This window comes from Elgaria multicarinata, chromosome 1 (genome assembly GCF_023053635.1).
Source record: "Elgaria multicarinata webbii isolate HBS135686 ecotype San Diego chromosome 1, rElgMul1.1.pri, whole genome shotgun sequence".
NCBI lineage: Eukaryota > Metazoa > Chordata > Lepidosauria > Squamata > Anguidae > Elgaria > Elgaria multicarinata.
In genome coordinates, this window is record NC_086171.1 from 157,108,521 (window position 1) to 157,132,317 (window position 23,797).

Sequence of the window (23,797 nt, forward strand, 5' to 3'; positions counted from 1 at the left end):
GAAATTCAGGTTGAAGACTGTTTAGAATGTAATCCTATTGAACTTAGTGGAAGCCACGCAAATGGGTTCTTGTTCTTTTCCTTGGTGGGTAGGGACAGTATTGCCTCTACTGCCTTGAAATAATTGTCTCCATAAGAGTCAGGATAGAGAACAAAGCCGTGACTTGCCCCAATGGATCCCTTGCTGGGGGCAAGCAAAAGAACTGGATGCTAAGCTGTGAAAGACTACTTTTTCCAGGAAACAAATACCCTTCACAACAATCTTTCCTACTTGGGGGTAACTTTCTAATCCATAATGTTTAAGTATAATAATGTACCCCTATTAAATTGAAAGATTTATGTTGAGGCCTTCATGAGGTTTTTTTTTTTGTTAAATGTGATTTATATAAATGCAACACTTTTAGTATCCGCTATTCCTGACACTGTTTGTGCTTCTCTCGCTTTCCTAATCCAGTTATTTGATCTCTTAAACAAGAAAGCAAAGCTGCGAGTGCTGGAGGATGGCAAGCAGCAGGTCCAGGTGGTTGGCCTACAAGAAATGCGCGTGAATTGTGCTGAAGATGTTATCCGGATGATTGAGATAGGCAGTGCCTGCAGGTTGGTTGCTTTCTGTGCTGTGACTGCGCATCCTATGGGAACCATTTCTCAAGTCCCCCATAACTGTTGGGGAGAAGGGGCAGGAAGTTGTTACGGTATAAACTGCTTGCGGCTGTCCAAATCCTAGATAGCTAATACGGAAGATAGAGTGGGGACTACCCAGAACCTTTAGGTTTCTAATGTTAATAGAGAGCAGAAAAGTAGCCCTGGCGTGGGCACTTAAATGTTGTAGAATAGAGGAAGAAACTCTGTGCTAAGGAAACCTAAACTCTGCACCAGCAAAACCCAACTTCTACATTCTAAATTTACACATTTTTATACTAAAGAAACTAACTTTCTGTACAACTTTTGAAACTTTGGCTTTTTTTGTTGCTATAAAAAGCATCTGCAGGAGGTAGAGATTCATGGAGAGATGTAGGAAGTTAGGAGAAAGTTATTTGGAACTATGAAGGAGTTCAATCATCCATGCCACAAATGCCAAACTCCGAACACTTAAGGTTGTATCCAATGTTAGTCCTACTTAGAGTAGACCTACTGAAATGAATGGGACCAGTTAGGCTAACATTGGATATAATCCTTGGAGTGAAGTTGAAGCACAAACTGGAACTTGATATGGGATATCATGATATTTCTTAGGGTAAAAAAGATGTAGCACAACTCATGCAGTCATATTTTAATATTCAGGGTTTATTATTATTATTATTATTATTTATTTATTTATTTATTTATATAGCACCATCAATGTTCATGGTGCTGTACAGAGTAAACAGTAAATAGCAAGACTCTGCCGCATAGGCTTACAATCTAATAAAATCCTAGTAAAACAATAAGGAGGGGAAGAGAATGCAAACAGGCACAGGGTAGGGTAAGCAGGCACAGGGTAGGGTAAAACTAACAGTATAAAGTCTGCACAACATCAAGTTTTAAAAGCTTTAGGAAAAAGAAAAGTTTTTAGTTGAGCTTTAAAAGCTGCGATTGAACTTGTAGTTCTCAAATGTTCTGGAAGAGCGTTCCGGGCGTAAGGGGCAGCAGAAGAAAATGGACGGAGCCGAGCAAGGGAAGTAGAGGCCCTTGGGCAGGCGAGAAACATGGCATCAGAGGAGCGAGGAGCACAAGTGGGGCAATAGTGTGAGATGAGAGAGGAGAGATAGGAAGGAGCTAGACCGTGAAAAGCTTTGAAGGTTAACAGGAGAAGTTTATATTGGATTCTGAAGTGAATTGGAAGCCAATGAAGAGATTTCAGAAGTGGAGTAACATGGTCAGAGCGGCGAGCCAAGAAGATGATCTTTGCGGCGGAGTGGTGAACAGAAACCAATGGACTGATGTGAGAAGAAGGAAGGCCAGAGAGAAGAAGGTTGCAGTAGTCCAACCGAGAAATAACCAGTGCATGAACAAGCGTCTTGGCAGAGGAGACAGACAAAAATGATCGAATCCTGGCAATATTATACAGGAAAAATCGACAAGATTTAGCTACTGCCTCAATATGAGGAATAAAGGAGAGCGAGGAGTCAAATATAAAGCCAAGGCTACGAGCTTCCTTGACCGGAGTAAGCGTAACATCATTGACAGTAAGAGAGAATGAGAGATGAGGAGAAGGTTTAGGAGGAAAAACGAGCAATTCAGTCTTTGCCATATTGAGTTTCAAACGACGATGAAGCAGCCAAGCTGAGATATCTGAAAGACATGCCGAGATACGATCGTGAACATCAGGAGAAAGTTCCGGAGATGACAGATATAGTTGTGTATCATCGGCGTACAGATGATATTGGAGGCCATGAGAATGAATAAGCTTGCCCAAGGGCAACATGTATAAGGAAAACAACAACGGGCCAAGCACCGAGCCTTGCGGAACACCTACTGAAAGGGGAAAGGAGGAAGACGAGCTGCCATTAGCCAACACGCTGAAAGAGCGACCCGCTAGATAGGAGGCAAACCAGTTATAGACAGAGCCACAAAATCCAAGGTCATGAAGGGAATCTAAGAGAAGATCATGATCAACCGTGTCAAAGGCTGCAGTTAGATCAAGGAGAATAAGAACGGAATAATGTTCTTATTTAATGCAATTTTGCTTGCCCTCCCACCCCCACCATGACAAGGGAGCCAGACTCTGGTGAGCAAGGGGAGCTGCAGGCAGAGAGCAGCCAACAACACATCTCTACCCACCTTCATCTCAGATTTGGTCTTCCTTCTGTGCCTAGTGGGCACAGACGGTTTTATGGCTGAAAGGATGAGCTGCTTTGCCCCTGACGCTGGTTGCAATAGAGACATAGCATGAGGTCAGGGACAGCACCCTGTCCAGTGTGGCAGAAGAGTCTTTGAGTTGGCCAGTAAATGGGCCAAAATTTGTTGATGCTTGCTAATGCATTGTACAATTAATATTTTCGTTATCCCTGCAGGACATCTGGGCATACATTTGCAAACTCCAGCTCCTCGCGCTCCCATGCTTGCTTTCAAATCATTCTGCGCAGAAAAGGAAAGCTTCATGGCAAATTCTCCTTGGTGGACTTAGCCGGGAATGAAAGAGGTGCTGATACATCTAGTGCTGATCGGCAGACGCGGATGGAAGCAGCAGAAATAAACAAAAGCTTGCTGGCACTAAAGGTAGAGTAGAGCGTAAGCATCAGTATCAAGAGTTTGTGGCATTCCAGGACAAGAGCAGGAGGGTCTTTTGGCTTGTTGATCGTATAATGTCAGCCCTATGTTGCTGCCTGCCTCTCTAGCTTTGTGCTCCTGCCTGCACACAACACTATCCATGGACAAACCTGCTCCAGATACATGCACTGCATATATATGGTAGGACAGGGATGGGCAGACTGGGATCTTCTGGGATCTACTTTCCACACTTCTAGAAGGATGCAGACAAGCTGGAGGGGGTTCAGAGGAGGGCAACGAGGATGATTAGGGGTTTGGAAACAAACCCCTGTGAGGAGGGGGGAAAAACCTGAGCATGTTCTCCTTGTCATTGGAGTCAGCTGGGGCAATGAAGGTGCCTGGAGGCTGTAACGGACTGAATGAGGGTTAATAACTGAAGCTGAATCCTGATAAGATGGAAGCTCTGTGGATTGGTGGTTCCTGAGTCTGGGAATTGGGTAAGCAACCTATTTTGGATGGGGTTGCACTCCCATAGCTTAGGAGTACTCCTAGATTCATCCTTGTCACTGGAGGCTCAGGTGGACTCCATGACCCAGAGTACTTGGGGTCAACTACAGCCTTTCCTGGACAGGGATAACCTAGCCACAATAGTGCACACACGCGTAGCTTCCCGACTAGACTACTACAATGCACTCTATGTGGGGCTGCCCTTAAAGATAACTCAGAAGTTGCAACTAGTGTAAAATGCAGCAGCTAGGCTGCTGACCGGTATATCTCACAGAGACCATGTAACACCGGTCTTAAAGGAATTGCACTGGCTGCCTATATGCTTCAGGTCGGAATTTAAGGTGTTGGTAATGACGTTTAAAGCCCTAAATGGCTTGGGACTATAGGGCGGGATGCAAATGTTTTAATAAAATGAATAATAAATGTTTAGCCTTGAGAAGACTGAGGGGAGACATGATAGCACTCTTCAAGTACTTCAAAGGTTGTCACAAAGAGGAGGGCCAGGATCTCTTCTCGATCATCCCAGAGAGCAGGACATGGAATAATGGGCACAAGTTACAGAAAGCCAAATTCCAGCTGGACATCAGGAAAAATTTCCTGACTGTTAGAGCAGTATGACGATGGAACCAATTACCTAGGGAGGTAGTGGGCTCTCCCACACTAGAGGCCTTCAAAAGGCAGTTGGACAGCTATCTGTCAGGTAGATTCCTGCACTGAGCAGGGGGTTGGACTCTGTGTCCTTGTAGGCCCTTTCCAACTCTACTATTCTATGAAAATCCTTAGTTACAACAATTGGTGTCTTGTGCAAAAGACATACATTTATTGACCAGATTTGCACATTCATTGCAGCCCACTGTCGCTTATTTATTTTACATCTTGGGTCCAGGTTATCTAAAAGACTGTATTCTCCCTTATGAGCCTGCCTGTCCTCTGAAATCTTCAGGGGAAACCCTTCTCTTGGTTCCACCACCATCACAGGCACTCCTGATTGGAATGTGGGAGAGGGCCTTCTCGTGGCTGCCCCAGGGCTCTGGAACTCCTTTCCCAGTGAAGCTAGACTGGCTCCCTCCCTGGTGTTTCCAGAGGCAGGCTAAAACTTTTTTATTCCAGCTGGTTTTTGGGGAGTGGCCTGGGCCTCTTAATGCATTGGATTTTTTTTTTAAATGATTCATATTTCAAATGTTTTAATATTGTAGCTTGTTTAATTATTGTTTTAATTTTGTATATCTCTTATTTGTTTTAACTGTACATGTTTTAATTTGTAAAGCTGCCTTGCGTCTCAGTTTTGGGGAAAAGGTGCGATATAATAATAATAATAATAATAATAATAATAATAATAATAATAATAATAATAATCTACAGTGGTTTGTAGCACATGCTGGAAGTCATTTTGAATATTTAACACACGCACACACTCACACCAGTGGGGGGTAACCAGTGTGGTGTAGTGGCTAAAGTGTTGGACTGGGAGTCAGGAGATCCAGGTTCTAGTCCCCACTTGGCCATGGAAACCCACTGGGTGACTTTGGGCCAGTCACAGACTCTCAGCCCAACCCACCTCACAGGGTTGTTGTTGTGAAAATAAAATGGAGGGGAGGAGGATTATGTACACTGCCTTGGGTTCCTTGGAGGAAAAAAAGTGGGATATAAATGCAATAATAAATAATTTCTCATGTCATTAGAACCCTCAAATAACCCATGGACTGTTGTAGGTTTATTTGAGGGTTCCTTAACCCTCAAATAACCCCTGCCACCTAGGTTAGGACAGCATCACAATCCATGGCCGCCCTCCACTGTGGGTTGAATGTTCAAAATGTCTGCCAGGACACGCCACAACTAAATAAGCCACGGTGGGCTGGTGTGATCTTGTGAACTGGCCCATTGAAATAAAGACTGTCTCTTTTTTGGTATGTTACTTCTACCTATTCTATTCTGATGTAGATTGCTCAGTATTCCAAGAACCTAACCTTTGATATTAGGGAAAACTGTTGATTGTCAGTGAGGGAAAGTCTGCAGTTGAATCTACTAAGTTAAAATTGCGATTATGTTGAATTTCCCCTCAAATATGAAGAACCTGAGCATTCTAATATATTGACATAATTCTAAGTTAAAAAAATAATGAATTCGGGTATGTGTGCTTTTATTTATTAAATCTTGTTGAAGCATTAGGCCTTCTTTTCAAATGGTCCTGTAATTATGAAGTTGTGAAGGTCAACTTTATTAAACTAAAGCTGGGTGGGACAAGGACTTACTCTCTTCTCTCTCCTCCCCCCCACCCAGTGAGATGTATGTTAACTCCCTGAGCAGGAGAGGCTAAGATGATTTCATGCTCTTTCCAATTCTGATTCAATAAAAATTTGATTTGATTAAATATTTATTTTCACAAGCAAGCTGTATTTAAAATCGCTCACAAAAGACAAGCTCCTCATGCTAGATCCTAAAAATGTGAATAAATTAGAATTTGCAGTAAAAATCCTGTTGGCATCTTAGTAAATTTAAATAACCTGTTTTACGTCTAAGCAGATGTTAATGGTTTCATCCAATTGTCATGCCAGTAATGGTGATCTCACTAGCAGGCACGCCTGTCTTAAGAATGGCTTCCTTTTAATTTTGCTCTTAAAGGGGAGCAAGAGACCAGTCTAACCAAACAGAAGTGTTGTTTCTTGGTCCGTTCTGTATACTAACTAAGAAGGGCTCTGTAACAGTGCTTTGCTTGAGTAGCCTTCTGTGATGAGTTTTGCAAGTTTTCTGCCTAATGCTTTCCTATGGCTATACTCACAAAAGACAATACTCACAAAATACGGAGCATTAGAAGCTTTATAGGACAGTGAATCTGTGCAGTACTTAACACAGCCTGATGCTTTAGCTAAGCATTACCCAACTCCAGATGTTTTGGACTATGACTCCCAGCATTCCTAGTATTGGCCATGCCGGCTGAGGCTGATGGAAGTGAAGTCTAAAACGTCTGAAGGGCACAGGATCTGTGATCTTACATTGGAACCTTAACTTTGTGATTAATCCTACTGCTTTCCTTTGAAACTAAGCTAAGTGTTTAGGTTCAGAGTTTTGGTTATAGCTAAAGTCTGTGCAAACATGACTGTTTTTTCTCCACTCCCCACTTCTAGGAATGTATCCGTGCTCTAGGCCAGAATAAACAACATACACCTTTTCGGGAGAGCAAACTTACCCAGGTGCTGAGGGATTCTTTCATTGGAGCTAATTCCAGAACCTGTATGGTAAGCTAAATATCAGGCCTTGCTAAAGTTATCACTTGTTACCAGAGCAGAACAAGGTTAGATCACGTAAATCCTAGTTTATGCTGGTAAATCTGAATGAAGATTATTGTCACTTTTTGTCTGGTGCAGGAAGCCTGAATAAATTTGCCAGTCTAATGCCCTGTTCCACTACTTCACCAACCTGCATATCTGAATCCAGAGAAAAGTACCAGGAAACAGATAAACATACATACGTTACAACTGCTGCTGTTGCAGCTCTTTATATTTATGTTAGTATGGGAAAATGCCCATGGATTTCAATGGAGCCTAAATCCCAACTAAATATTTTAAGGAGGAGATACAAGAAACTTAAGATGTCTCATATGTTCATTGAGGCCAAATTGATAGCAATGCAGGTAGGGTAGGTGAAAATGACTACAGTTGTTCAGAAGCTGAGAGATGGGGAATTCACACTGCTAAAAAAATGTTTGCTTTCAGATTGCAATGATTTCTCCAGGCATGAATTCTTGTGAATACACCCTAAATACTCTGCGATATGCTGATAGGTGAGTGATTTCTGGGCTTATAAATCTCATCCATAACATAGGGATAAATTATTGTTATACAAGGGAAACGTATTCCTAATATTTTTTTGGAAAGTGGATGGAAAAGCAGTTTTTTTTATGATTGCCATTTCCAAATGGCCTCAGGCCTGAGTAACTAATGCTTTTGATATAAAAATGGGTTGCATTTTCCTTCCCTTGCTCAAAAGGCAGTCTTTTATAGAATGCCTGCTCTTCCTCATATTATTTTTGACTAGAAATTTTCCTAGTGTCCACCTAACTTTGGGGAGCAGATACTGTTTACTGATACTGTTTCTAGTCAATGTTTTTTCCTTTCTTTAGAAGCTACCACAGCCAGTGTATGTAACCCCAGATTTGGTGGACATTGGGAATGTTTCTAGTCAAAATTAGTTGAAAGTAGGAGAGACATTTTGATAAAGACTGCCTTTTGAGCGAGGGAAGGAAAGCCTGACCCATTTTTTCTCTGCATCAGATAGCTGTTGTATTAAATTAATGGTCAGTATTGGTTGGCCGGGGGAAATGGGTGCAGCCTGTGTGTTCGTATATAACCAAGTAAACTATGCAGGCTGAAGCAGGTGTTAGCCAAGTGCCTCTCATCGGAGGTGTGTACCAGGCCATTGAGTGCTTGCTTCACTAAAGCAGACTTTTATGTGAAAGCCCTCTGTTCTGTTTTCAGAGTAAAGGAACTCCCTCACAATGGAACAGCTGAAGAAAGACAGAACTGTATGGAAACTGAAAACGAAGAGCTGGAAATCAGTGAGGAAGAATCAGGCCAACTTCATGAGGTATGCATGTGTATAGCTAGGATCAATAGCTTTGGGGAAATAGAACTTGGTGAGGTGCTAATACTTTCCCTTGTGAACAGCAGCTTTCTGAAGATGAGATGTCTCCTCATCTGTCAAGTTTCCGTGAGGCTCTCACTCGGATTAGTGAACTTGAAGAGAAGGCAATAGAAGAGCTTAAAGAAATCAGGGAGGTATGAATTGATGGGTGACACGCCAAGCCTGCTTATTGGGCTCTGTGTATGTTGCTGTGGAAGTGGAATTGTGCTATAAATAAGAAAATAATTGCTTATGACTCTGGAATTGTTATTATAGATTGAGTAGTGCTTGACAAGGACTTGGTGCAAATGTTAGCAAATCTTTCCAGTAAAAGTGTGTGAAACCCACTTTACATCACAAACTCGACTCAATGCCCTAACTCTCCTCACTTCTGCATCCAGAAAATGAATGACTGTAACTATCTACTGGACATTGCGGAACAACCTGAATGTGACCTGGAGGCATTTGTGTACCAAGCCCAGAGCTTCATAAATGAAGGATCCAAACGCTTCCTCAATCTGAAAGGTACACAGGGTCTGCATTTCACTAACTCAGCACAGAAGATGGTACGGAAGTGAAAGTGCTACAGGCTCCTGGGAGTTGGCCTTCCAATTTTACTGTACCAGAATATTCTGCTATGTTACTAACACTTGGCCAATGATGCGGTTAGCACTATATAGAAGTGATACAGAACCGTTATATCTTACATTCGATACACAAGATAGTAAAGGGTGGGGAGAGATCTGTGGTTTTACAGTGAGTAATGGTAAGGGAAGCATAATAGGGCCAGAGAAGGTAAGATGAAGCTAGGATGGTCCAGAAATTACTTTGTGTGTTCAATATAGGCCATGTGGAATGACATGAAGTAGACTGCAAGGGTTTGTATAGAAAGGAAAAGACTATTAAGCAGGCAGAATTTAAGAGTGGAGGGAGGTGATAAAGGAGATGTGATCGATGGGCCAAACTGAGGGGAGTGAAAGGGGTGTAGGGGAGTGAGAATGCAGGGCAAAGTAATTTAAAGACAAGCACTTTGAGTTTGAGTCATATTTCGTTTGTCCTGTGGGTAGGATATTACTGAGGCTACTAACACCCATTGAGTTTGCCCCCCTTTCGAAAGATGACTTGGGTGTACCTAATACCTCAGTAGGTATTAATGAAAGCAGTGGGCCAGCAAGTTGTTGTTGTTGTTGTTGTTATTATTATTATTAATTTATATAGCACCATCAATGTACATGGTGCTGTACAGAGTAAAACAGTAAATAGCAAGACCCTTATACTTGTAGTGCTAGGAACTAAATTATTATTATTATTATTTATTTATATAGCACCATCAATGTACATGGTGCTGTACAGAGTAAAACAGTAAATAGCAAGACCCTGCCGCATAGGCTTACATTCTAATAAAATCATAGTAAAGCAATAAGGAGGGGAAGAGAATGCAAACAGGCACAGGGTAGGGTAAAACTAACAGTATAGAGTCCAAACAATATCAGGTTTTAAAAGCTTTAGGAAAAAGAAAAGTTTTTAGCTGAGCTTTAAAAGCTGCGATTGAACTTGTGGATCTCAGATGTTCTGGAAGAGCGTTCCGGGCGTAAGGGGCAGCAGAAGAAAATGGACGAAGCCAAGCAAGGGAAGTAGAGACCCTTGGGCAGGTGAGAAACATGGTATAAAGCCCAGGCTGGCATGCCTACAGAACCCTACTATGCTAGGATAGCATCCTTCAGCTGCCATAGACTGCTCCCAAGGGATGCAAGCCGTTAGGCTTCCTACACAGTTTTTATGGTAGGTGAGAGGAGGAACGTTGTCTCACCTTCATCTTGTCCTAGTTCATTTAATGTTATCTGTGCTCCCAACTTAGCAGTATGTTGACACTTTCAAAAGAACTATTTCATATGGGACCACTTTGCTTATGGTAAAAGTGGGATAGGGAACAGGCCTAGAGTCTTTCTCCAATTACTTTCATTGATTGATTGATTGATTGATTGCATTTCTATATTGCCCAATAGCCGAAGCTCTGGGCGGTTTACAAATCTAAGACAATTCAAGTATAAAACAACAGTATAAAACCATAATATAAAATACAATATATTTATTAAAGTGATCCTGTGAGTGTATACAAATGGAAAAGTTGAAATTCATTCATGGGATTGTGTAAAAGTAGAGATGTTACAAGTAGTGGTGGGTTTGTACACACAGTTTCTCTCTCTCTCTCCGTATATATATTTGGTGTTGCATAGAGAGAAGTAGGATGTTTAGGTATATGCTGCACTGAGTATGTCTTGGGTAGGCCGGGTTCCTGCTTCTTTCTGAACTGGGCTCCCCTTAGTTATGCTGTATGAACCTCATGCTGACTTTACTCTCTTCTGTCTTTTCCCCCTCCCTGCAGACACGCTGGAAGAACTATCCATTGCCTTCCAGATGGAAGAGCAAGCCAGCCAGCATCTGAATAAGAGACAACTTCAATAGTCATCCACTTCTTAAATGAATCTTTTCCCCTCTCTGTTTGTCTGTCACTTCTTTGGTTTGGTGTTACTGCATTTTAAATGCAAACAGACGATTCAGCCTATCTGGTCCCTACCTCTGCCAGAATGTGGCATTTCTGAGATTGTTGCCCATGATATTTTTGTAATATTGAAAGCTATACATGGAGGATGCTTTAATGACACTTGGTAAGCATGTGTACATAAAATCTTTTTCTAGTGTACATAAAATGTTTGGCTATATATGTTTCAATGTTACAACTGAGTGCAATCTAGTGAATCTTAAACTGGATTTGCTGTTGTATTTGCTGTTCTTAAAACTGAGAAAAAACAGTAGGTGAAGCTGTTTGAATAATAAATATTTCTGAATTCATTAAGTTCTGGCTTGCAAGGGCACTGAAACTGTTTCTGCAGGTTTCTATGTGGAATTATAGAGACTGTCAGTGGATTGAGCAGCGTACTCCCTTTAAAAAGATCTCCACTGTAACATTGATCAGATGGAGATTCCACCCCACAGGGAGGCTGTTTTAGCAGCACCTGTGTAGCGAGTGTAACAGGCTTACTTTCTCTTCAGCCTAGATGTGGATTGAGGAAGCCTTGAAACACTCCCTCCCCCATTGCAGTTATCCAAGAACTTATCTTAATTTGACCTTTGCTTTTGCCTGTCTTTTGCTCTCCAGCCTCACTGCTACAGAGCTAATGTGAAGCATATATAGGGTTTCAAAAGGCTGGGCCAGTCTCAGCTCCACAGTTTCCTGCTAGAGCAACTCCTCACATTCTCAATAGTAGCTTTCTTCCTGGAGTTGTTTGTGAACAATCTGCGCATGTTGGGATGGAAGATAACATGGTGAGCTGGAAAGAGTGTATATAGTGTTACTGGATGTAGCTTACCAGCTAACACACATGGTAGAGAGACAAATATTCTGCATATATGTTATAGAACAGTCTTCCCCAGCCTGATGCCCTCCAGATCTGTTGGACTACAACTTCCATTATCCCAAGCCGGCAGTGGACATTGACACTAAGGGAGCAATCTAAGCTCCTGGAGAGCTTGGCTGAATTGAGGTTGGATGTTGCTGCCCTTGGGAAAAGAGATCTGCAGACAAAGAAGGAGGTCCACTGCTGGAGGGCAAAACACTCTGTTGCAGCTGTATAAAGCTCCATGGCCATTGTTGCTCCAACAACAGTAAGGACTGAAAGGGGGGTGGATAAGGAATAGGACTTGTATTGGCTGGATTCAAAGCCTTGGCATTTCTGCATCATGCCCCCAGCAAGAGACAGAAACTATGCCAACTTTGGCGCTGGTGTAGTTACTTTCCCTGCTATTGAAACCATGGGAGAAGGGCAGAAAAAAAAGATGACTGAGGGCTGAAAAAGGGTTGAAAATTGTGAATCCAATTTCTGGTCTCTGGAGAAACTAGGAAAATGCTGGTATTGATGGCCTTGTAGGCCCCTTCCAACTCTGCTATTCTATGATTCTATGATACCTGGCATGTATTTACTGCCCTCCTATTCCAATACATCTGATAGTTGTGATTTTGAAAAATTCAGATAGGTTTGTCTCTGAAGTGGGTGTTCATCTCTGTTTTTCTGCCCTATTTTTACACAGGTAATCAATAGGAGCAGCAAAGTGTGGATAGTTTGGGCCATTTCATTCTAACAGGACAGTTTACAACTCACTGATGACTGGACTACTCCACAGCCAATAGGACTGGGCTGCCCGTTGCCAGAAAAGTGAGCTTTTGTCAATGGGTGGTGTGTATGCCAAGTAATCCATTTTTTACAGAGCTGGTGAAGTCAGAACTTTATTCCAGCTGCTCCTCAATCCCCATCTAGGTTCTGAAGCCACTATCACATTTGCCACATTGTGCATAATTAAGTCTCAGGAATCTATGAAAACTTGCATGCAATAATAATGCTGTAAATTCGTTTTTAAAATGGGCAAAACTGGCAGACAAAAGTAACACCAGTCTGGTACATGCGGCGGCAAAGGTGATGCTATACTTATCTAGCATGCTTCAGAACAGAGCTGGGGAGCAGCTGGGATAAAGTTCAGCTCTTGACACCTCGAGCTCTATAAAGTAGGTGGAACTGATTACATGGTAGATGCCACCCATTGTGCAAAAGCACACATTTCTAGAAATGGGCAGCCCAACCTGATGCAGAACTAGGCTCACCAGAAATAAATGGATTTAAGCTAAGGATCAAATCCCTAATTGCTTTTAAACAGCGATGTTATTTTTTTTTTAAAAAAAAGTCTTCATAGGCAGCGACTAAATATTTGTGTGTCAGTTTTATGTGCAAAGCGCAATCTTCATGGCTAGAGAAGCTAGTGTTGCTTTCCCAGTAGTGCTGCTAAAGAATGACAATTCATGCTTTTGATTATCTTCAGATCATATAAATGTTTCCCCTTATAAATATTTCTGTGGAAAACAAGAGTCCATAAATTTTGGGTCTATTTATTCTTAGTCAAGTATGTGTTCCGTCGTGCTTAATTTACAAGAGAAAGTAGGAGGAGGACATGCGTTCATTAATCTGAGTGTTTGGTCAGTTGAACCTACAAATTTAAATTTGGAGTGAAGTAGTAAGTACAGGTTTAATGTTGTAATGTAGTTTGGGGTGGGGGCACTCATAACTGCATCACACTTAAAACCCCTGATGGCAAAACTTACTCTTGGCAGTTCTCCAAATATACTCCGGCACCAGCAGCCAGAGCCTTTGGAAGAATTAATCTGTTTATTCTGTGGATCTCTTCCTTTTTTTCTCAGGACAATAGGCCAGGAAAAATTGAGAGTGTGGAGGAAATAATTAATCTGTGCCTTCTCCAGGTCTTTCTTTTTTCTCCTCAGAGAATTAGGACAGGAATGGGGGGTGGGGAGAATTTACTCACAATGCAAGCCTATGGATGTTTACTCATAAATTAACCCCATCATATTCAATATCTTTTATTTCTTCCATATTACAAAGGCAATGGATTGCAATAAAAAAACACCCAGCTTCATCAGGAGCTTCATCTTTTGGATCTTTAGACTACTACGTCACATGCATTAGGTTTCCTAGGTGTACAGGGCCCAGGTGTCTCACTTTGCTCTTACTTTCCTTACACTAAGAGTCTACCTTCCTGGTTATGCCTACACTGGTTCAAAAGTAACTGTTTTCTAAAGAAAGTGTTCTGTCTTTTTTAATCTGTACATCAAGGAAATGCTTATGTAGTGACTCTACCTTTTGTTTGAAAGCTGTTTACGTTACACTAATTTGAGTTTGGCTAATATATGCTATACATTTTTAAACTTTCAAAATATATGGTTACAATGGCAGTTTTAATATGAGATACACTGTTAATTTTCTTTCAGAGATCTTAACATGTGGGACACAGCCTACCCACCTAGAAATATGCTTTGCCCCTTCTGTGCCCTCCCTGAATTTTTGTTTTCTGGTACCGCCACTGGATGTGGTCAACCTTAATAATAATATAATAATAATATATTTATTTCTTACCCACCTCTCCCTTTGGATCGAGGCAGGGAACAACATTAGAACAGGAATCAATACATCTTAAAATTCTTGATTTTAAATTGATCTGGATAGGCCTGCCGGAAAAGGCTAGTCTTTAAAGCTGCCTTAAAATCACAGAGAGAGTTAATTTTACGAATCTCCTCCGGCAGGCCATTCCACAATCTGGGGGCGACAGAAGAAAAGGTCCTCTGGGAAACTGATGTTAGCCTAGTTTTAGCTGACTGAAGTAAGTTCACCCCAGAGGACCTGAGTGTGCGGGGCGGACTATATGGGAGAAGGCGATCCCGCAGGTAACCTGGACCCAAACCATTTAGGGCTTTAAAGGTAATGACCAACACTTAGTACTTTGCCCGGAAACTAATTGGCTGCCAGTGGAGTGATTTTAATGTTGGGATAATATGCTCACCCCTAGATGTACCGGTGACCAACCTGGAACCTTCTAGGGAGGGTTTTGCCTGTGCAAGACACTGAAGCAGGAATAAAGGTCCTTGAATGGAACACAGTTGGCATGAGATCATAGAATCATAGAATCATAGAATAGCAGAGTTGGAAGGGGCCTACAAGGCCATCGAGTCCAACCCCCTGCTCAATGCAGGAATCCACCTAAAGCATCCCTGACAGATGGTTGTCCAGCTGCCTCTTGAAGGCCTCTAGTGTGGGAGAGCCCACAACCTCCCTAGGTAGCTGATTCCATTGTCGCACTGCTCTAACAGTCAGGAAGTTTTTCCTGATGTCCAGCCGGAATCTGGCTTCCTTTAACTTGAGCCTGTTATTCCGTGTCCTGCACTCTGGGAGGATCGAGAAGAGATCCTGGCCCTCCTCTGTGTGACAACCTTTTAAGTATTTGAAGACTGCTATCATGTCTCCCCTCAATCTTCTCTTCTCCAGGCTAAACATGCCCAGTTCTTTCAGTCTCTCTTCATAGGGCTTTGTTTCTAGACCTCTGATCATCCTGGTTGCCCTCTTCTGAACACGCTCCAGCTTGTCTGCGTCCTTCTTGAATTGTGGAGCCCAGAACTGGACGCAATACTCTAGATGAGGCCTAACCAGGGCCGAATAGAGAGGAACCAGTACCTCCCGTGATTTGGAAGCTATACTTCTATTAATGATATAGCACAAGGGATCAGATCTCCTAAAATTGTTGTTCAGAACCTGCCATGTGCAGAGAGACAATTTAAATTGGGGTCGTGGTGCTACAAGGAGGTTTTTTCACCCTTCCTCCAGTGTCATTTCCACAATTTAAATCTCCCCCAAGTTTCTTTTACTCATTCGGTGGCTGAAACACATACTAATATTGTGTCTGTCTTTTCCCTCCTTTGTGGCTAATAACAGATTATGAGGGTTGAAGGGCTTTCTAAATTGGGAAAACAATAGGGGAAAGAATTAACCCCTCTTCTTGCAGCCAAACCAAATGCTCCCTCCTCCTCCTCCTCCTCCTCCTCCTCCAACTGGTTTTAAGTAAAGTCAGCAGGACACCCATTCACATCTAGTTTGCCTACTTAGACTTAGGAATGTCCAAACTCTGTACCTCCCACTCTCTTCTCCATGCAGTACTGGAAAAGAGTCACCTTGCATCTACACAAAGAGAGGATCATGATGCCAGTCCTCATGAGTAATCAATTATAGATGTGTGTAACAAGGCAGTCTTTAGAAGGCTGTATTATTATTAGTCCCATGTCACCAAACTTATCTGTACTTTGGGTGTTTGGTGACATAGGACTAATAGGATTTCCCAAAGAAGGAATTGATAAAATGAGTGGTAAGACTCGGGAATACTCCTTTCAACTCAAGTCATCTGATAGAAAAAGCAGACTCCCATTCCTTTCTGATATAAGAGCAACCATGCCAGCATAATAGCAAGGAAAGGAGTGGATTTCATTTAGGGACAGATTTGGCCTGAAAATGTTACGCACTGAATAAAAGATAGTGGAAAGCAGTGCAGCAAGCTTAATGCAAGGTGCCAATATTAAGGCAGCAAGATCTGGAGAAGGCAGAATAATCTGTTTCCTAAATCACCTCCTGCTCAGTTTTCAGTTCCCAAAGGAAATGCTAAATAAAAATGTTGATGACATTGTTCTAAATTCATTGTTGAAGTTCTGGTCTGTCTACCTGCCTCTGCTTTCCTTAATTGGCTAATGCACTACTCTTGGAAATTGCCACGGGCTGGATATGTTCTAGAAAGAAGGTCATCTTTCTGGTTGACAGTCTAGGTCAGGGATTTTGAACCTCTTTCAGCCCAAGGGCCTAATCCATTTTCAAAGAAGGTCTATGGTGGTGTATTCCAGTGGAAGGCAAAAGGAGGGGCATGACTGAAGGCAAGCAGGTTGTGGCCAAAATTATCAGCATGTTTTAGCTTAAAGCTCTTACTGCAGGTAACTAAATCTTAGGAGAAGCCTTTTGGAATGGGAAAAGCACTGCAGAAAATCTAGGAAGCCACAGAATAATCAGTGCTTTGGGAAAGGCGTGTGGACTTCTGGGAACTTCTGGAGGGCCTGATTTAGCCCCTGGGCCTGAGGTTCTGCACCCCTGGTATAGGTACAATCTTTTTCGGCCTAAGCAAAAAAAACCCCATTCATGGTCAATATGGACTGAGCTCAGTCTGTATTGAACATGATCAGTATGGAATGACATATTGGATGGACATTAGGTGGTTTCTTTGAAAGTGGTAATGCTGAGAGTTATCTGCCTTTTAGGAGATAAAACTCACACCATTGACATCTGTATCATAAATGGTGTGATTGCTGAGGAATCTGCAGGGAAAACAATGGGGAAGGCTTTAAATGGTTAAACCTTGGCCCATTGATTGTTTGGCCTGTCTGTCTGATGGCTCTGTCTGCCAGAACAAAACTCCTCCTCACCTAGGGATGACGGAGGAATTTGTCTGAGGGGTGGAGCTCACCAAGCTTTCATCAGCTCGGTCCCCCAGACTTTGGCTTGTTTCCCCATGAGCTAATCTGACTTGATCTATATTGAGTTGGGCCAACTTGCAGTTCCCCCCCAAGATTATGTAAATAGAAATGTGTGTAAATTGCAGAGACAATTTGTGTGACTTACACAAAATTCAGCTGTAAGTTGTGCAAATTGCAGCCACTGCTTGAGTAAATTATGCAATTTGCAGGTGAAATTTGCATGAATTATTCAAATTATGGTCAAAATTTGCATAAATCATATAAATTGTGCCCTGCAGTTTGCACACATTTCTGTTGGTATAGATTTGAAAAAAATGGATGAAGCCCCATGGCTTGGCCCACAAGTAAAAGCCAAGTCAAATGCTTGCCAGGAGTTTGTTGAGCCCCAAAAGGGCAGGATTCCATAGTAAAGGACATCCCTATCCCCACCCACAAGTTACTGTATTGAGGGCCAACATCACATACAGATTATAGGTCAAGCTAGGGTGACCATATGGAAAGGAGGGCAGGGTTCCCATATCTTTTAACAGTTGTATAGAAACGTAAATTTCTGCAGATGTCATTTGTATGCATGCAGCACCTGCTGAAATTCCCTTTTCACACTAGCTACAAAAGGGGGCAGGGCTCCTGCAGCTTTAACTGTTGTGATGAAGAGGGAATTTCACCAGGTGCTGCATGCATATAAAAGACACCTGCTGAAAATCCCTTTTCTATACAACTGTTAAAAATACAGGAGCCCTGTCCTCCCTTCCATATGGTCACCCTAGCACAAGCTATGTTTTTCTTGCCATTGCAGTTTCCAAAAGCAGATTGTCAGTGTGACACAACAAATATGGGTTGAATTATGACCTGGATACATGTGAAGAACCCAGATACACATTTAGTAGCCGGTACGTTTGGTTTCATTGGCACTAATGATAGAACAGGCAAAGTGTTTTTCTCTGACAACAGCCATTCCATGCAATGCTTTACTCAGGGAAATACATCATGAAACAACATTACTCCCCTTTGTATAAGTTCAGGATGTTGTGGTACATTGGGGGAGGTGAAGCCATAAGTGAATGCAAACCCATAAAAATCTAGACACAAGTTGTCTAATGTATTTGGAAATATTTAATTTTTACAACAATTTTAATAAGGTTGAAATATATGTCTTGTGCTCACCAATTCATTCTCATGCCAGAAACAAGTCCCACCCACCATTAAGGAAAATAAATGTGATGGGGAAACATGACAAATTAGAGTGAAATACATGCTACCTTTAATCATGGAGAAAACCAGAGAAATCCTGTTTCCTTCGCCTTCATTGCTCAATACATGCAGTGGAGAGTAATCAAGTAAGATGTCACTGCTCGCCTTGCTGCATGTAAATCACCACAGTGCCTTTGTTGGTCAGAATCCTGGAACGTGGGGAAAAGATTACTTCTTATTTGAGAAATGGGTAGATTGCTCCCTGTATCTCCATAACTTCTTACAGTCTTGTGCCCAGGACCCTATTTCCGAATAGATTTAACACATCGTTGTCTGGGACTTGGCTTATTAACAGTCTTGATACTGATGCCTTTTCCCCAACTCTCCTTTTCCTCTCTGTGGAAAAGTTTATGGCCAGTGATATCAGCTTGCTGCTGCCCCTGGCTGAGGCACCACACACTATCACTGCAGCCCAGCAGGACTTAAATACCCAGGGTAAATTGCAGTGCCTGGGAGCACAAGGATGCTGATTACCTCACAACTTCTTGTGTTGTCTGAACCCAGGCAAACATGGCTTTTCGGGGTGGTTTGTTAATCACCCCAACAAGCCACTATCGTCAGGTTTGGAGGACTCAAGATTAGTGCCCTGCAAGGGTAATTATGTAAACCAGATTGGCACACAACTAGCATGCACAGGGTGGTTAACTAGTCACCATGGCTCATTAACCACTCTTGTTTCGTGCAAACTGCCCCAGAGTTTCTACAGTTATTGTTGCCTCTGCTGGTGATTAAACATAGGATGTAGCTAAACACAACGGCACAACAAGATAAGAGATCGGATGAGGAGTTTCTGGAGAGGTGCCCAGGCCCAAGTGCTATGCTTTGAGGGGGTCACTCCTCAAAGCACAGCATTGTGAGGTGACCTTGGAGAATGCCTGTATGGATGGCCTCTATAGTGGCAGTCTCCAGGGCCACGTCATAATGCCACATGTTCTGGAGGGACCACTCAAACGGCAGTGTTCAGGCCTGGGTACCTCTCTGACCCACCCAATCTGTCATCCAGGGGATTCTCCCAGAGTGAGAGATTGGGTGGGTGGTCTATCTGGCAAGGCATGTCAGCTGCTTTGTGTGGCTGATGCAGCTCTCTGGAGAGGCTTCTCACTCAGCCAGTGTCTTGTTCTGGGGACTCTCAGAATGAGAGTGTGGGCAGGCACATAGAACGTCTCTCCAGAGAACCCACCCACTCAATCCCTCACTCTGAGCCTTCTACTAAAGCAAGAGACCGGGCTGGCGGCATCTCTGGAGAACCTGTCTACCTGATCTCTTGCTTTGTGAGAGGGAGCAAGAGATGAGGGCATGCCTGCCCGTGGAGGGCTTCATGGTTTTGTGACAGCAGTCATTCGTTTACCCACAGTGCCATCAGTCAATGGAACTTCCACGGCACTGCGTTTTGGGGAAATGTGAGATGGTGGCCACATCTGTGACAGCCAGGGCTCCTAAGTAAGCAATGGTCTCAGCAGCTGCTCCCCCACTCAGGAAATAGATCACGAAAGAAAAGGGCAACAATTTGCATAACCTTTATGTATAGAAATGTATATGTGTAAGTGGAAATTGAGAAATAATGACTATAATTTAAATAGAAATAGGTACATCCCAGCATAGTGGAGAAGACTGTGACCCAACCCATCGGTGTGTTTGCTCGGTTTGCTGTTCGGGTGCCAACCGCTGATGGGCATCTTCAAGGCCCCTGCTGCTCTCCCTCCTTATGGTCCTTTGACTTTAAACCAGACTTGGACTGGACATCTCTTCAAATAGAGAACACCTTCAATAGAGGACTGCCCTCTGCCAGCTCTCCAAAATAGAGGACTGTTCTCAGTAAAGGCCACCCTGCCACCCTAGGTGGTATCATTGGTGAAGCATCCTAGCAAACATCACCTTTAGCTGAGGGTTCTGGCAGCTACCTGAGACTCCCAGGTCTGGCCATTAGTCCTAGTATAGTGTCTCCCAGTGCAGTAGGACCACAGGATGGCCTTGCCTGCTACTGAACTGAACTGTGAAGCTTTTAATTGGTTTGTTAACCAGTTAAAATAAATGCAGTGTCTTGTTACAAATTATAGTATTAGGAAGCTGTCAGATTTATTAAACATCCTAGTTAAATACTACAGGCAAATTAATTATCTTTTGGAAAATCTTAAATGTGTAGCTGGAAACAAAATATCCATATTAGTTACACCATCAGCAGCATAGAAACTTACAAGGCAGGGCTGATTAAAATCCAATTAAAATTCACATTTCAAATTTGCAAATAATGATATGATTCTCTGAATTAAGTGACTATTGCTTTCAACCCTAAATGTTATAAAAGGCTAGGGCAGGACTGTTAACTAGACCAAATGATTTATTAATTACAAAGATTGAGCCAGCCTTCTTAGGCCTGCATAGGATTTATTTCTCTTTAATGTATGGACATTGCCTTGACTATGATAGAAGCTTTCATCCTGCTCTGTGAGACATTCAGGCAATTAGATTTTTGGCTTCCATATTTTGCTTTGTTATTTCTGCTTCAGAAGAATTTATATTTTCCTTTGTAGATGCAAATCTTTTAAAACCAGTTTTGTATGGTTGCCATCCATGTCTTAAAAATTATTTCTGTTTTTGTAGGAGTATTTTGTTTATATCTGGACTAGGACCTGTTTGTTTCTTTAATCCTTGGATATATCAAAATTTCAAAATGTCCTTAGTTATAAAGCCTCGTATATAAAGAATATGCTGGGCAGGGCAGGACTGGTGTGTGTGTGAGACGGGGGGAGGGGAGGGAGGAGGGAAAGAACTATTTGGGAAAGGATGATTCATTTTATTTATTTATTTATTACATTTATATACCACCCCATAGCCAAAGCTCACTGGGCGGTTTACAAAAATTAAAAACAGTGAACATTAAAAAGAAATATACAAAAATTTAAAGCCATCAAAAGCTTAAAAACAACAATATCCATTTAAAACCAACTATTCTGGGGTCAGTTAAAAAAAAACCTCAGCATACAGTATGTTGTTAACTGTCTGGGAGAAAAGAAAAGATAACAATGTTGGCGCCAGGTGAGCCTCGTCAGGGAGATAATTCCATAATTGGGGGGCCACCACTGAAAAGGCCCTTTCCCTTGTTGCCATCCTCCGAGCTTCCCTTAGAGTAGGCCCTTAGATGTTGAGCGTAGCGTACAGGTAGGTTCATGCTGGGAGAGGTGTTCCGTCAGGTATTGTGGTCCCAAGCCATCTAACGTCGTTGTTGTAGTTGTAAAGTAGTAGTAGGGGGGGGGGACATTGAGGCCTGCACTCCCAGTATGCCCCATGGCCAGAAGCAATCGTCTCATTAGAAGAAAAAACAACAACTTTTAAAAAGCAGTTTTTTTTGGGGGGGAAAGAAAATAGCTCCTGTCTTTGCTGTGCTTTAAATTGCCCCTATAAGGTCCTGTCTGTACCCTTCTCAATGGCTGTCTGAGCGGGTTAAGATTGCTCTGCTCCTATTAAATGTCTTGGAAAAAAACTCTGCCTGCCCTTTTGGGTGGAGGTGTGTAGACAGTGGGTCGATGATATTCCATGCTTCCCAGGGGATATGATTGAGAGCTGTTTCATGTCCAGAAGCAACCGTGGGCATAAGCACAGTTGTAAAGGAAAGGAAATAAGTGACAAATACTAAGAATGCAAACAAGACAGTAATACCTTGGTTAAGTTTTGGCTGCTTAGCATGCCGTTGTTATGCTGACTGTGCTCTCTGTACTATGCCCAGCGTACAGTATTAGCCCTGCCCTTCAATTTGTTTCACCTTGCAGCTGAAGGCTATGAAACTAGGCTATGCTTTGATTACATTAGCCAATTAGGAGTTCATTGGTGTCAGGTTCTGGCATGGCTGCCTGAGGTCAAGCGCATTGTTGGCATGGCAACCATTAGGCAAAGACCACCTGGACGCTTGCCTCCATCTTTTCTCGGCCAGCAACACAACAGGACAGGAACAAATCAGACATGATCATGATGATCAAAATACCTAATTTGATATAAAGCAGGATGAGGCCTTACAGGCAAAGTACAGCATGAGCAGGAGTGAGAGGGAACTGTCCCCTCCATTCCACCCCAAACTCCTTTTATAAAGCTGTTTTTCTATTAACGGGTTGCTTCTGGTCATGTTGGGGCATGCTGGGAGAAAATAATGCTGTACAAGGAGGGGGAATAAGAGTAGGAAAAGGATTCACCTATCCCCTACCCATTATGCCCTTTGAATTGCTCCTTTCCCTTAATAGGGATTTGGCAGCAGACCCCATTTTGCAAATAGACCATCTGCCTTTGTATCTAGTTTGGTTCCCTCATAGGGCAGAAAACTATTCTATGTCCCACTTGGAGGAAATAAACCAGACTTTCCCCATCTTAGGAAAACACAGAAAATTGAGGGAAAGAGGGTGGGGTGACTGCAGGACAGGCATGACATCATGTGAGTACCATGCTACAAAATGGCAAACCTGGCATGACAAGAGTGCGATAAAATGCTGGGGTGAGGGAGGCTTATGTCATTGCACCACATAACTTGGAGTTTCACATGCATGGTGGATTTAATAACGGTCATCTCCTTGCCCAACCAATACAACCTGTGGATAAAATAGCAGTGTCAATTTCTTGGGCACAGTTCTGCTTCATGTTACTGTGGACAGGGGAACAAAAGTCTATAAAACCTTAGTACATTCTTTTTAATCAGTTGTTCCCCACATTTTTCTAATCATGCTTCTGTAAGCCAAGATTGCTTGATACAGATCTCTATTATGATGTACATTGAACTAATACATTAAAGCTCACAAAGACATTTGGACATGGGATAAAATAGTTCTATGAGACAAAAGCCCAGTTTTCCCCTGCCTTTCACTGAGAAAAGGGTAATTACATGTCAGATTCATGGACTATTCTTACAAGCCATCTGAGTGGCCTTGATAATGGCATGAAGGATGTTGAAAGTGGTCTAAATCATTTGCTTTTAAACATGGCTGTCTAAAGATTATAGCAGGTTGGTGTTGTATACAAGAAATGGAGCATAGAACTGCCCTTCGAAAGCAGTAGTAGCAACAGAAGGTGGATGTGGAGCTGCCTGCTGGGGCTGCTTCAGATCTCATGGAATCCCATTAGTCCATCTCCAAAAACTTTTTCAATTGCACTGACCTTGCCCATTAGACATGCCTATGAGAGGAACAAGTTGGGCATGTTTAGTCTAGAGAAGAGAAGATTGAGGGGAGACATGATAGCACTCTTCAAATAAGGTTGTCACACAAAGGAGGGTGAGGATCTCTTCTCAATCCTCCCAGAGTGCAGGACACGGAATGATGGGCTCAAGTTACAGGAAGCTAGATTC

General features: G+C 42.4%; 1 protein-coding gene across 3 annotated transcripts in view; it reads left to right on the plus strand.

The window, feature by feature from the left end:
* The window catches only part of KIF2C (kinesin family member 2C), a 28,091-nt gene extending 16,962 nt beyond the window's left edge, over positions 1–11,129 (plus strand). For 2 of the 3 annotated variants that reach the window (XM_063140360.1, XM_063140377.1), the window contains 8 exons: positions 454–596; positions 2,993–3,197; positions 6,821–6,931; positions 7,409–7,476; positions 8,171–8,279; positions 8,360–8,470; positions 8,717–8,840; positions 10,702–11,129. In XM_063140360.1, coding sequence (XP_062996430.1) covers positions 454–596; positions 2,993–3,197; positions 6,821–6,931; positions 7,409–7,476; positions 8,171–8,279; positions 8,360–8,470; positions 8,717–8,840; positions 10,702–10,781 — 951 coding nt within the window. In that variant the 3' untranslated portion in view covers positions 10,782–11,129. The remainder of the gene's footprint in view (positions 1–453; positions 597–2,992; positions 3,198–6,820; positions 6,932–7,408; positions 7,477–8,170; positions 8,280–8,359; positions 8,471–8,716; positions 8,841–10,701) is intronic. The other variant, XM_063140367.1, reaches the window with a different exon arrangement.
* The last annotated feature ends 12,668 nt before the right edge of the window (positions 11,130–23,797 follow it).